This window comes from Aspergillus affinis, assembly GCF_023601865.1.
Source record: "Aspergillus affinis strain CMG 70 chromosome Unknown NODE_80_length_173233_cov_86_490142, whole genome shotgun sequence".
NCBI classification, from domain to species: Eukaryota; Fungi; Ascomycota; class Eurotiomycetes; order Eurotiales; family Aspergillaceae; genus Aspergillus; species Aspergillus affinis.
The window spans coordinates 108,779-123,451 of NW_026515861.1; the positions used below are offsets into that span (position 1 = coordinate 108,779).

General features: G+C 49.5%; 4 protein-coding genes across 4 annotated transcripts; 2 read left to right on the top strand and 2 right to left on the bottom strand.

The window, feature by feature from the left end:
- Window positions 1–84: 84 nt before the first annotated feature.
- On the bottom strand, window positions 85–1,318 carry KD926_010483 (Gfo/Idh/MocA family protein; the record flags this gene model as incomplete). The annotated part of the gene is made up of 3 exons (XM_053102851.1): window positions 85–439; window positions 502–784; window positions 841–1,318. 3 exons carry the CDS (start codon window positions 1,316–1,318, stop codon window positions 85–87), a joined length of 1,116 nt encoding a protein of 371 aa, XP_052953729.1.
- A 598-nt stretch (window positions 1,319–1,916) lies between these two features.
- KD926_010484 (uncharacterized protein) lies at window positions 1,917–3,872 on the top strand (the record flags this gene model as incomplete). The annotated part of the gene is made up of 3 exons (XM_053102852.1): window positions 1,917–2,047; window positions 2,101–2,647; window positions 2,694–3,872. The coding sequence occupies 3 exons, from the start codon at window positions 1,917–1,919 to the stop codon at window positions 3,870–3,872; spliced, it is 1,857 nt and encodes a 618-aa protein (XP_052953730.1).
- A 1,590-nt stretch (window positions 3,873–5,462) lies between these two features.
- On the bottom strand, window positions 5,463–7,668 carry KD926_010485 (5'-methylthioadenosine/S-adenosylhomocysteine nucleosidase family protein; the record flags this gene model as incomplete). Its single annotated transcript, XM_053102853.1, has 5 exons — window positions 5,463–5,491; window positions 5,683–6,105; window positions 6,163–6,309; window positions 6,364–7,178; window positions 7,442–7,668. The coding sequence occupies 5 exons, from the start codon at window positions 7,666–7,668 to the stop codon at window positions 5,463–5,465; spliced, it is 1,641 nt and encodes a 546-aa protein (XP_052953731.1).
- A 1,316-nt stretch (window positions 7,669–8,984) lies between these two features.
- Window positions 8,985–14,662, top strand: KD926_010486 (uncharacterized protein; the record flags this gene model as incomplete). Its single annotated transcript, XM_053102854.1, has 8 exons — window positions 8,985–9,145; window positions 9,221–10,043; window positions 10,131–11,812; window positions 11,866–12,204; window positions 12,255–12,866; window positions 12,919–13,834; window positions 13,893–14,201; window positions 14,630–14,662. The coding sequence occupies 8 exons, from the start codon at window positions 8,985–8,987 to the stop codon at window positions 14,660–14,662; spliced, it is 4,875 nt and encodes a 1,624-aa protein (XP_052953732.1).
- Window positions 14,663–14,673: the final 11 nt, after the last annotated feature.

The following is a 14,673-nucleotide window of genomic DNA, read 5'->3' on the forward strand; positions in this document are numbered from 1 at the left end:
GAGAAAATATCTTCATAATTGAGCTATGCCCTAGAATCGAGCTTTGATATCAACTAGAAAGGCTATCATCACAGCTTGTTTTGCCTAGTACCCTACACCATATCCGTGACGCATGGCCATCGCAAAAATCTCAAGGTCCTGCAAAGCATCTTCTACTGTTGTCTTCGGCTGCTTTCCGTTCACAACCATTTCCCAAAGCGTTTTCAGCTCTAGGGTATACGGATCCTCATAAGACTTCCGAATGGTGGTTTCTTTATAAACTCCATCTGCGTTCTCAGCAATGTGCATAATCACTGGTAAGCCTTTGACGTATGGCGTATCGTATTGAATCTTGACCGTCTTTTCGGTACCATATACTTCCAGATGGGCATCAAAGCGAGGAACATTGTCGATTCCCGACTCGTATGAAACTGTAAAGGTTCGGTATTTATACAAGACGCTATACAGAGTGTTCCGGTTAGCATTTTATTTCCGACCAGGTTCGTAGCCAGGGAGACGTACTTCCAGAAGGGAAACCCAAGAGAAGAGCCGACGACATTTTCAGGCATTCCAAGAGCTTCCCTCATAATGGAAAGGTCGTGAGAACCGAGACCACTAAAGATGCGCCACATGAGAGTAGATTCAGGAGATCGAGGAACGCCGCCGCAGTCGTCTTTGAGGGCAGTCTCCGCCATTTCTTTCGCTCGCGAGTCCTTGTCTGCGGTGTCGGCAGCAGAAAAGTCGGCAAATCGTTTGGGGAAAGTCCCAGATTGATTCACAAAGTGGGCGTTGGGCCCGATAATGTCTGTAAAGTTGTCAGTCTCTGCTAGTGGCCTATGATGTTATCCGCTACCAACTCACCTCGCACTCGCGCGTACAGGATCTTGTCCATGCCTCCAATTTCCCGAACTGCATCCTCAAACGGAGCAGCATATCGCCTCATATACGCAACCATGGCTCTCCCCCTGCTGCGCTTCTTAACCTCTGCGATAGCCAGGACATCTCGCTTCGTGAGTGCTACAGGTTTCTCTACGAGAACGTGCTTATCATGTTCAAGAGCCAAGATGGCGTGGGAAGCGTGATACTCGTCAGAGCTAACTACTACCACAACATCAACCTGGTCAGAACTGCAAAGCTCGGTGGGGTCGCTGGTGATGGCCGGTACATTGTTGAGCTTGGCCGCGCAGTGCTCGAGTGAAGCTGGAGAGATGTCACAAAGATAGGTGACTCGAAACCAGTCGCTCATGAAGGACAACGTGGGAATGTAGACAACCTGAGCGACCTCGCCGCAGCCGATGAGTCCAACATTAACGACTTTGCTTGGGGATGACGCGGGCATGGTGAGAGATTGCCTGACCAAAATGACGATGAGGACGAGAATAGTTTCAAGGGGTAGAGACCGATGAATTTAGAGGGCTTGAAGATAGAGCTTAATAGGTGTGACTCTACGTTGATCGAGCTCGTGCCTGTCCCGGCCAATTCCGAGCGGCACGGGGACGATGTATGCTGATGCTTCCAGTAGCGTTGCAAGGAGCCACACAGACAACAGCTTGAGAACAAATATAGCGAACTCCGACGCTCCCCGACGACTCCACTAGCTCCACATGCCCGAGACTCCGCGAGCCCCACGTCCCAAACCCAGAGGCCACTCATGATATCAAGCCCGTGTCTCCCCGTGAATATTATCTTCTTGCATGTCTCGTCCTTCCACAATGTCGCATTGCTTCCAGCCTTCGGCTGTTCCCTCGCTATCCTATCCAACCTGCCAACGTGTACCCGACCCTACGTCGGCAGGGGGGCTCCCATGTCCTGATTCAAGTCCGGGGAGATGCAAGCGGGGATATACGACTAACCCCGTCTCCGGAGACTCCACGCTGACAACGTCACGAAAGCGTCAACGGTCTGACGGCTCAAGAGTTTTGAAGACCTACCCAAGGATGCGGGCTCTCACTGCATGCCAGCTATGTCGCTCAAAAAAGGTCAAGTGCAACAACGCGCGTCCTTCATGTAGTCATTGTGAGAAATCAAAGGCCACATGCGTTTACGGGGACTCTCAGGATATCTCTTCGTACGTGTGATTTCTGCTCAAAAAAGAAGCACTAGTTGACTAACCTATCGTAGCTTTGACTCTGCGAGCCTGCTGATCTTGGACAAGCTAAACCACGTCCTTTCTCGGTTGGATGATATTCAAGTTCCCGTCACTAGACTTGCTCCATTGATGAGCCAGGTCGGCGGCCCCGATATCACAGCAACGGAAGCGGATAGAACGCCAACGCAGATTGACATGCGCGACCATGAAACTGAAGGGCAAGACCAAGACTCAGACGAACTTCACATACCGTCTTCAAGGGCCAACGTAGATGCTGTTCTCCAGTGGCCCATCTTTGGTACCCTATTTCCGCCCAACTACATCACAGACGCCGTTTTCGGGTTGGAGTGCTGCGATGAGGCTCAAGAACTCGAAGGTACGTCTCGAGGCTCAAACCAGCGACTTGTCATGAAGACATCATCCTTGGGTATTGATGAAGAGGAGATTATCGATCTGGTACAAGCATTTCTTGAGCTTGTACACATCAAGAATCCTATCCTGGACATTGGAATGCTCTGCTCTTATGCTCGCAGTGTTGTCGAGGATGGGCTGAAATGGGACCCGGCTTCATGCCTCGTAGTGAGTTCACACAAATTGACCTCCGTTCGAGGCTTACTCAACCTAGCTTCTTTCGTGTGCGCTCGGCAGAGTGGCGACACGGTTTGTGCCCGCGCAGGTCAACGAGACGGAAACACAATCGACATCGCTCGACGCGCAAGCCCAGGATCTCCGTCAAGGCGAGGCATACTATAACTTAGCTCGAAGAAGGTTTGGTATCCTAGGGACAGGGATTCTCTCTTCACAGTGTTACTTCTTAGCCGGCGTGTACAACATGTACATCATGCGACCGTTGACCGCATGGTCACAGTTCCAGTCAGCCACCAAGTCCTACTGGCTTTACCTGCAATGCCAGGCGAAAAAGCTTCCTCATCAGATAGTGGGCTCGACTGAGGCTTCCAAACGACGAAGTATGGAGCAGAGATTGTACTGGAGCTGCTACAAAGCCGAGTGCGAACTGCGAGCCGAGATTAACCTCCCGAATAGTTCCTTAGCGGATATCCACTATTCTGACATGCATCCTTCGCCTCCGGATATAGACGATGACGGAGTCATCGCCGAGTTTGGGTTATCCCCTCAAGAAAGACCTAGTTGGTCGAGATCGGCCATCCGCACGACTTTCGGGTCGCGTCAACAACATGAGCAGACCTGGTACTACTACTTGACTGAGATAACGCTGCGTCGCATAGCCAACCGCGTGCTCAACCTTTTTTATGCAGGGGATTATAGCAATTGGACAAGCGACTTGGTGCCTTTCATGGTTAAAGCTGCCGAGCAGTTCGAGCAGCAGCTACAGGAGTGGTACGCGGGTCTTCCGCCTCTCATCCAATTTCGCGACGATGCGCCTCCAATAGAAGAGCTACCGTATCACGTCCGAGACCGCGTACTCGAGATTAAGACCTGGATCTACGCGCCTTTCTTGCACTACGCCATTCATTCACCACCTGGAGCGCCCTACCGAGATATTATCCAGCCGCTTGTCGAGAAATCAGTGGCATACAGTTTTTATATGATGCGGGATAAACCAAACTGGCATCGCCATCACGGAAGCTGGTACATGATCCGCAGTATCGCGTCGTCATGTTTGCTCATCCTCGGCGCGATACGGTGCTGTACCATCCCTGTGCCTGGGGAATGGAGAGAAGAAATACGGGCAGCTATTAGAAGGATGCAGTACTGGGCGGCAGAAGGACCAGGCATTTATCGCGCCATCGAAGTGCTTGAGACCTACCTGAAAGATGCTTGACGCTGTTCCTGTTCTGGTGGCTTGGCCCTTTCGTTTCGAGCTGGTGATGGTAGATGGGCTTTTACAACACGATACGCAATTGGTTGGCCAAATGGATCACACCAACCATTAATACCCATGCATCACCTGGCTGCTGCGGCCTCACCATATGGTATAAAGTTGCTTCATATTCCACCGCCGTGAAACGCCTGCGATTTCATCTTGTTTCGGCGTCAGAGCTATGAGCCGCCTTTCATGTTTCATCTGCGGACGTGTGGCTAGACTTGAGGCACATTCATGAATATGGCGCTTAGAGGAATGGGTCGGGCTTCTCAAAGCAAGGAATGGAATAGGATGCATTTTCTGTGTCGTGATATGTGATATATAGAGCATTCTATGTGGGCCGTCATGTGTATCCGTGCTGGACACGTGAGCGTATTCGACTTAGAATTGCCAGATTAAGAAGACCGTTCTGAGAGAGAACCCTTCTTGTGAGGAAATGCACCATGTGAGTCTCGACTTGGAACTAAAGGACCGCAGTCACGGAAGGACTGCAGTCCACAGTTACACTACTCGGGCCCAGGAATGATGAAGAATAAGCTATAGAGACATCTACGGAAAACAACTTTCCGTCCAAATTTTTTGCCTTCTAACTTTAGACACAGCTAGATTGGACCAAAACACCAAACCTAATACACAGTAATTTCAAGTCAGTTAGCACTTTCCAACTACTTGTCGTCTGTATCTTCGTGCAGAAACCGAGTCAGTGAAAGATCTCAAGTCGAAGTGCTCAATTTCCTGGGCTTAAGGTCCCCCGACCCGTGAACTACTAGTATGTTTTCGGTCTCCCTTCGTTGACCGATACGGGGAGGGAATGATTAATGGACTCGAGCAGCTCCTCTCTTTGACCGTCACCCGACACCACGACCCAGCTCTTGCCCATGGGATCTTCCATCGATCTCGGCTGATTCACCGGTGCTGTCTTCTCAATTATTCTAAACATTCCTCGGCAAACACGCCTTTTGGGTGATAGAGAGATCACCGAAAGCCCGCAGGTCATTTTCCCTTAATGGGCATTGCATCCCATAGGGCTATGCGAGCCTAGATTAGCGTTCGCCCATTGGAAAAGAGCTTCTGTCATCCGTCATTTCTTTTATGAGCGGAGGGGCTTGGACATCGCTCCATGGTCTAGGCCCATGGTGAACCTGTGTCCACAATTATTGGCTTAGCCTTCTCCTTTCTCCACCTTGGAGTAAAACGTCTCTATGGAAACCCCTGGAAGATCCCGACACCGCGCACTCCATCATAAACCAACCGCGGCGGTACCATGCTTGAACTGTCCTGCCAGGAACCATGAAAGCAGCAATTTACGCCCTAACAAGCAAAAAAATCGTAGAGATATTCGCACTTTTCGGGATTAAGAAGAGTGAGCGGATAGACTCACTGATCACCGAGCTGTCCGGAATAGGTAAGTAGGTGGCTTGATTTACAGTGCGATTTTTGGTTAAAATATTCTCCGCCTACCTCTTTAACAATTTGGAGATCAATCAAGCTGTGGTGCAAGATGTGCGTCAGGAACAACTGCAACGAGGATAGTCTATTACTACTACCTCAGAAGCCTTCATCTAGCGCAAGCATGCCTTGGATCAGTGTTAGTAAGAGATGCAGAGTCAGAAATTAGGCTGTAGTTACAAGGATACCAACGAAAACTCCCACGAAAGTCAAGGTAGCTAGTATAATAAATACAGAAATTCAAGACTATCATCTTCGCTGCAAAAGTCACTGCACAGGCCACTGCACAGGCCACTACACAGGCCACTACACAGGCCACTACACAAGATATTATCCGAGTCTTGCCTCCTTGGGGTTTGGAATGATATTGAGAGACGTCGATTGATATCCATGAGTGGCTCGACTCGGATTGTATAACCAAGGTCTTGCCTGGTTGACCTTGTTGTCATTATGATGTGACCCTGTCGTACATCCGGAAAGAAACGCTCGACGCCAAAGTTCTGACCTTCTTCGATGGAGCCGTATGATTTCACGACATTGTAGTTGTCGTATATAAGCAACCAACCATAATTCATGACCTCGCTCAGCCATCTTTTGGTCTCCTTAACGGCCTCTTCGGTGTCTTCGTTTTCGATGATCTCGCTCAATTTCCCCCACGAAGGATGATCGAGAAGGATACGCTTTGCCATTACCATAAAGTTTAATTTCAAAGTGCTCAAGGTGGTAGCGTCAAGCCAAAACACTGCTGAATATTTATTCCAATGACGCATCACGTATGCCACCGCAAGTTGAAACTTACCAGATCTAGCACGTCCTTGTAAGACAGCCGTTCCATCAGAGAGGTTGGCTAGGAGCTTCTGCTGAATATGCGCGAGCTCTTGTTCTCGCCCCATAGTGTATGTTATTCGAGGGATATCGATGGTGTTGAACCTAACAAAGAACATCTCTGTATCGTCATAGTTAGTTATTGCCACTATCGAGAAGCGTTATATTAACCTACCGTCCAACCCTATACGACTCCTTGCAGAGCCGTAGGCCTGTTCCTGGCTCAATGAAACTTCCGATAGCAGTTCTTTCGCATAAGCAGCTGCCGTGATGGCCACATGACCTTGCCAGTCCTTGTTCTTGTGGGAGTCGGCATAATCAGAGATCCCTCGGATCACCAGACAAGGAAAATGGTCCATGAGCCCCGCTGCCTCCATCTCAAAACACAGGACCCCCAACTCCTGTGTCCGGCCATCTTTCATGACTTGGTTGCCAGACGCAATGATACCATAATGAACTCTTGGTGCTGGAATAGATCGCCGCTTTCGGGCCACTCTTTGACTGTGATCACAGGAAGAACAGTCCAGAGAATATGCCTCATGATCGTAAGCAGCATTGAACAACATATCCCGGTCTTCCCCCGGAGAGCGAAAAATGGATGGGTCGCCAATGCTTTGGGGACGGATATCAGAAAGATAGTCCCGAAACTTGTACTTCCCGACCATGTGGTTGGATTCCACTTTTGAGAGCGCAGTAAGCAGAGCTTGGGGTGGCAGGTTCCGCGTTCCGATGCGTTCCAGACGCCCCGATGCCAAAGTCTTACCATAGTCGTATTGCACAACACCCGGTGTAACGCCGGTGGGTTTACTTACCACAACATCCCCCAGACGGATATCCGTCGAGGGAGACGGAACACCGCCACCGATACCGACCATCAGCCCGAAACGGATTGACCGGAACGTGAACAGAATTTGTTTCGCTACGACTGCTGCAGAAATAGTCCCGTAGATGCCCGATGGAAGACATGCGACAACACATTGTGGCCAGAAACTTTCCCGAGGACATACGTGTTATGATCATCTTGTGGTTGCTGAAGCCTAGTGTGGACTTCGTCCAGCATAGCCCTGGCGGCGGCCATCTCCAACAGGAGGGCACAGATCCATCCGACAGTATACTCATTATGCCACCGCGCGGGCATGTTGATCCTGTTGATGATCTTCTGGGTGGATGGGAGGTGACAAGCTGAGGACAACTCTGAGCACAATGCCGCAGTTTATGGAACGGGTGAGCAGAAGGTAGTTGTGGAAGCTGACATCCGCCAAACTAGCGTGTCATGAGCCTGACCGACCAGGCCCTGGTCCAACCAAAGGTCCAACCAACTCCGACAAGGCTGAACAGTTATGCGAGAGATGACGAGGTATTCGGCGTTGTGGGGTTCCTCTTCCAGTTGTTGCGACGAAGAGATCAGGTTATGTATATTGTTAGGGATGCCGATATTCACCTCTGTGATGGCAATGAGGATGGAAGGAGCCACAGTCATCTGGCCTCCTTATTGGAGACAGGAAAGCGTACATTGGCCACGGAAAGCTTTGCCGACAAGTCTTACTGATGAGCGATAGCTCTGATAAGGCTCGAAAATCGGATGGAAACGCTTGATTCTTTCTAATACTACACAACTGCAGAGGTTCTAGAGATGCAGCGGCCCAGTGTGGGTCAGCGGACTGACTAGCTACGTGCAGCCTAGCGCCGCATGCCATACATCAGGCTCCAACACTTACTAACTTATATGATCCTCCTTGCAAAGGCATGTCAGACGAACTGGTGCAATATCTGCTCACCTGCCAGCTGAATATGCACTCGTCTGGTAGTGTTGTGAAATGCGCAGGGGAAGGAGGGCAGAATGACACTGTATCGGCTATACGCACGTAGCCTACTAAGGAGCGAATGCCTTTCGAATGATAGGGCTCTTAATTCTCTTGCATAACGACTTATCTATCTTCTTGTGTTGGGTTCGATTGTGCGGGCCAAGCCGCTAGATCACGTAATCTCATAGATGCGTATCAGGTAGTAGCATTGGTATATAAAGATAAACGCGAAATGGAAGCCGATTCAACTCGACTTAGCAACGTTACATGTCGGCTGCCGCCGTCCTTGGTTATTCGGACCTTCCGGTGTGGCACGACGACTAGTTACTAGTCCGCGCTTTGGACAGGAACACTAATGCACTGCGGCACAGACACTCCTGGCTCACGCAAAAGAGCGGCTGACCTCACCAAGTGGTCATCTGAGCCGAGTCTTACTATTTTCATCTAATTTTCTTCAGTGACACTGTTCCTGTGGAGCCAATAGCGAGATATAGCGCAGGTGTTGACAAATACGGACACAGATCTACAGGAGATCATGTTGCGAAGTGAAGTGCTCTTCGACTGGCAGCTCGTTCCGTGCCGTAGACTACCAAAAAGTGGATTGCTTCCGGGAGCACAGCCTTTTGAGCTAACCCCCAGACAGTAGCAGGGAGGTAGCCTCGCATTTCAGGTTGATCACAGCTAAAAAACACGCCACAGAATATTTTGTATATTTTATCGCACCCAAAGCCTGTTGTTTCTCCCTTGCAGGATTCTTAAATCAACTGGATCGTGAAGCGGGGGTCCCATGTAAGCGCCGGGCATTCCGTTATTAAAACAGGCAGCTTTTATCATCTCCGCGCTAAGATTGTTACCCTTCAAACACGTTAAAAAGGCTCTGGGACTTAACCAGGTTGGCCCCTTACCGTTGACATTTGCAGGGTGGGTGAGATTTAAAACTCCAAGCCAGCCTCTCTTACAGTTATCCGATCATTCTTCACGGCGTTACAAAATGGCATCTCACACAAGTGCCCGTGACCTCGTCAGGAGAATTGCAAAAGGCCACGGCCATTTGGGCGAAAAGACTCTTCAACGTATGGACCCGGAGACCCGCCGGGAGGTCGAGGAAGCCATGCTGAAAAAGGATGAGCTGATCGGGTCTACTGTTATAACGTAAGTACAGCATAATATATGCTTGCATGGACCCTAGTGACCTGGACTGACTAGCTGATATGAATCCACATTAAGTCTGGCCAAAAATGTATACAACAGCAGCGCCAGATTTGTCTTCGAGCTCTTGCAGAATGCGGATGATAACAGCTACTCCCGAGCCAGATCGCGTTCAGCAACCCCCTACGTTTCGTTTCAAGTATATCCCCGGCAAATAGTCCTGGAGTGCAATGAGGACGGCTTTACGCATGAGAATTTGGTTGCCATCTGCAATGTTGGACAGAGCTCGAAATCGGGTGCCCAGGGCTATATTGGAGAGAAAGGCATCGGATTCAAGTCAGTCTTCATGGTGGCTTGGAAGGTCCTCATACAGTCAGGAGAGTTTTCTTTCTACTTCCAGCATAGGATAGGCGACTCGGGAATGGGCATGATATCACCCATCTGGCAGGAGGTTGAGGAGAAAGTCCCGGACGGTATAACTCGCATTACGCTATTCTTGCATGATAGAGGGCCAGATGAGGTCCTGGCGAGGCAACGGGAGACAACGCTTCAGCAATTTCGGGATCTCCAAGCCACCTTTCTCTTGTTTCTGAAGAACCTCAGAAGGATCGAGGTTCGGACTTATAACGACTCGGAAGAGCAAACTTCATCTGTGATCTATTCAATGCATTACTGGCCGTACCATCTGGTCAAACTTGCAAAGGAAACACAGAGGGGAGAAACGACCCAGGTTGACATTCAAAACTTCCACATCACCAAAAAAATCGTTAAAGGTCTTCCGAAAAGTGAAAATCGAAACTATACAGAGGCTGAGGATTTGAGCAAGGCGTATGCAAACGCCGAGATTGTACTCGCGTTCCCATTGACTCCAGACTCTATTCCGGTTATTGAACCACAGGATGTTTTTGCTTTCCTTCCAATACGAAGGATTGGATTCTCAGTTAGATACCGAGCCCGCATATTTAGATAAAGGCTGACCCGGTCACAGTTCTTAATTCATGCGGATTTTGTCACAGATGCCAGTCGGCAGGATATTGTTCGATCCTCCGCTCGCAACCTCAAGCTCCTCGGCCGTATTGCTCGGGTATTCGTGAAAGCTGTGTCGCAATTTTGCCAGCATATAACCCTGCGGCACCAGTGGATGCGTTATCTTCCCCAAGCTAATGAAACCCATTGGGACTATTTTTGGGCCCAGCTACTTGACAACATCCGCCTTCACCTTTCAAGAACCCCGGTCCTGTGGACCAAAAGTTACAGCGAACTGCGCTGCATCGGGGATATGCGAAGACTCCCATCATATATGTTGGACAAAAATGGAGATCCCCTCCTAGTGGATTTGAGGCCTGAGCAATACCTCGCTTCTGAATATCCAACGAAGGATTTGGACCTTCTCGAAGGCTATGGACTTCTCTTGTTGGACGAGGCGGGGTTCCTCGACAGAATTCGTCAGGACCTTGACAGGGGAGAGTTCTCTGTGGTACGGTCATCCTTTGACGACGACTGGCATTCTCGTGTGGCAAAAATTTTAATTTCTGCCTTTTCAGCGAATTCAGAACGGATGAAAGTTCTTTCATTTATTCCGTTGATTGACGGAGAATGGAAATCAGCCCGGTCGATCATCGACAAACCCATCTATTATTCGCACTGCGCAGGGTATCCGATCCCGACTAATAGAGGGTGGAACTTGGTTAGCCCGATTGCCGAGAAGATCCCAGAACGTAGTCTACTATTTGGTCTGCTTGGAGTCCGGAGACTCGAGGTATCCCGTGTTCGACGAGCGATTATAAGATACATTTCCAAGGACTTCGTTAATCCCCAGAATTCCCGTCAGAATTTGCACTTCCTTTATCTTACTGCCCGTGTTGATCGTTCCACTGACTCTCCACCCGACTATGACGGTGTTTGTCTGATAGACCGACAGAACAGGAAGCGGCAACCGCAGAAGAGTACGTTCTTTTTCCCAGGCAACAACCCGTACGGTGCCGAGCGATTACTAGAGCCTATAGAGCCAAAGGGAACCGGCAAAGTTGCTCCAGGCCTTGATGTATCAATACTCCATTCCCATTACATGGAGGACTGTCCGACGCCACCAGAGGGTAAAGGCCGAACCTGGAAGACGTGGCTGAGTGAAATGCTGCATGTCCGTGATACCGTTCCCCTCACTCGCTTTGGGAGGCTGAGTGAAGAGTGCCTCTACATAGCAAAGCACCGTCCGGATCATTTCTTGGGCTTCTTAGTGAACTCCTGGGAGTCTGAGGGCGCCACTGTCATGGCGGATCGACAGCTGATAAAGGAGTTGCTAGACATTAATGCCCTTTGCGAAAGCGGAGACATGTACCCTCTGGGTATGGCATATGTACCTGCTCCTGAACTAGCCTATGCCAGGCAATTCCTTCTGGAAGACGACTTTTTCCCGTGGATTCAAGTGGACGCATCTCTGCGCAAAAGCGCCTGGCTTTCCGCCTTGAGTGCCATGGCTAAGTCATTGGGTTTTGGGTTTCCACGGTCGGAGCTGGAGTTTTACCTTGCCGTTCTACGCTTTATCGCCAAGGCCTCCTACAAAGTTGAAGGCCCACTGATAGAGGCTGATCGATTGTTTGATCTGTATTTTCGAATTCAAGCCCGATACAGCGAATCTGCGACTCCAAATATCAGTGGTGATATAATTAGGTAAAACATGAATTTTAACCGTCATCGTCTTATATGCTGAGTTTGAGGCACAGGAAAATTTTCATGTCCGAGAGACTCGTGTATGTGCCCCAGCTTGGTGATCAGCATGCCTTCTGGACCGATCCCAAGTGGTCTTTATGGGAAGCGCCTGAAGACATGATTTACAAACCCTCTCTAAAATCCCGATATGAAAACGTCAAGAATGGGATATACCTCGCCGAATTTTTTCAAAGCACGCTTGGCATACCAAATGCTAGCTTAGATGATTTCATGGATGAGTTGCTCGAACAAAATGCGAATGGTTCTGTTAACCTCGACCATATATGCAAATTGTACTCGGAAATTGATAAGCTAACGCAGGAGATGAACCCTGGCGTTGCAAGAGCAGTCAGGTATAGTCCCTTCCCCGGCATACGATAATTTGTTAACTCATACCTTGCAGGGAGAAGTTCGAAGAATGTCAGCTTATTTATTACACAGATGGAGACGACGGCGATTGGCACCGCCCATCTCAGTGTCTGTGGTCGACAACTACTGACATCAAAGGGATGGTGGCGCTGAACGACCTGTACGAGGACCTCTTCAGCTTTTTTGTCGAGCTTCTGGGTGTTCGCACGTTGACACTTGAGATGGTTCACGATAAACTGGTTGAGCAAGGAAGGGGCCAAACGTCCATCAACGAGGTGAAAGACACGATATGGCTGCTGAATTCATACCTCCAAGGCGAGGAAGAGCCTCCGAGTCCCACGCAGGCGCTTGCAAGCAAGGTGTTTCCAGTCCGATACCCCGATGGTATTGTCAGTCTTTGCAGCTCCGTGGTGGAGTTTACCATATTTGACCGCAAGCACTTGTCGCATTATTTTTCCGACCAAGTCAAGTCACTTGACTTTGAGCTCAACGAGTTCCCACGCCTGGCACCATTTCTCCGATGGGCTAGGCTAGAGGCGCGATATCTGTCATCATCTGTCAAGGAGATCTCGGCGCATTCTGGCGAATCCCACAGATTGACTTCACCGGGCCGAAACATCGCTCAGAAAGCCCATGGTCTGCTCCGGTGAGATCTGCAGAAGAGTGATAATGATACAAATCTACTAACCGAATTGCAGAATCGCTGTGCATTATCAGAGTCCACGTGCGATAAAGAACGAGGCCGGATTTTACGAGATTCTCAAGAACATTGATGTTAGTGAGACAGATGGCATCACCTCGGAGTTACACCTCAATCAGGACGGGAAGGATATCAGAGTTGAAGTCGCCAAAAGCGAACTACACCTCCAAGAAGACGGGTCCGCACTAAAGATATATGTTCCGAGGAATGAGAAGGCCCAGTACCTATGCTTCCTTGACAGGATGCCCAGGGCCCTTTTAGATTGGATCCTTACCGAGCCGTCTACGGGGATCTCTGAGCCATTCGACGAGAGGGCTCTGAACGTGATGCAAAATCTCATACAGGCATCGAGTGAATATGTGTCTCTAGCTCTTGACAGAGCAGGGATCTTGTTAGTTGAAACGCCAGAAGATCCGATTCATATCGACATGGAAGTTACTGCCCTTCCGGACGTGACGGCCACCGACGGCACCCACACCACACGGGCTACCGTTAGTAGCGACAGTGGACATGTCTCGGTCTGGAATTCAGATGACTCCACTTCTTATGGGCCATATGATGCCCCGATTGATATCCCCGGAGGCACTACCCCATTTCCAGGAACAGCACGCACTTCCCTTGGTGGGTTGGGTTTTTCTGCACGTTCCGCGCAAACAACGACTGGTCACATCGTTCCTCGACAATCTGATCTTGAGCCTGTCAGTCTGCCGGCGGATTCAGAATATCACAGACTCCTTCGTCACGTTGTTTCTGCCGCCAGGGATGCTGTGTTTCCGAGCCGAGATCCTTTCGATATGGCAGCACTCAGTCATGGTCTGGACGCTTATTTTTCCGAAGGTGGCGACTATTTCCGGCTCCGTACAATGGAAAAAATTGAACGTGATAAGCGCATTGGGGCAGCAGGAGAATTATTTGTGAGTCTATTCGTGATTCCTCGGCTCGTTATATGGCTTCTTGCTAAGTCCGAAGTAGGTCTTTGAATTGTTGTCACGCTTAGCCCCGACGCTGCCGGACTTCTCTCATGATAATTGGCAGAGTACAATTCGTCATTACGTGAACGTTCACGAAGATTATGAAGATCTGGCTCCGTGGAATGGGCGAGAGACAGCGGATATATTATATGCTGACAGAGACGGCATCTTCACTGCCCTATTGGTTGACAAGGGGTACTTACACGCAGATACCTGGGTAGGACGACGACCTACATACTATCTCGAAGTCAAAGCAACAACGATGTCCTGGGAAACCCCATTCTATATGAGCAAAAATCAGTATAAAAGAGTAAGTCGATATGTGTCAATCTTAGTACTATTTGCTTGTCACAAGCTGACGATCAAACGAACCAGCTGCAAAATCTTTACTGCGGAGCATCTGGGCGCGGAGCACTGGATCGTGTGTATGTGATATTCAGGGTCTTCAATTTAGGTTGTAGTTCGGTGGGAGTAAAAGTCTATGTGGATCCAGAATACATGAGAGAGAGAAGAGAGCTTTCGTTCACTGCGGAGACTTGGTCCGTCACGCCTGGACCATGTTTTGGAGGCCGCAGCCTCCAAGACTCATCACAGTTGAACGAATAACCATTACACTTGGGACTGGAAGAGGGGCGCAATTGAACGGATTTCGGGACATGAAGAGTTCCAACTTCAAAGGCTTTTGCAACGACCCGTTCTTGATTGGCGTTCGGCTATGAGACTGACATTGGCTACTAGGCTGCCGGCGTGCAAGCTGTTCCTCAACAGTAAAGTAGTGTGTG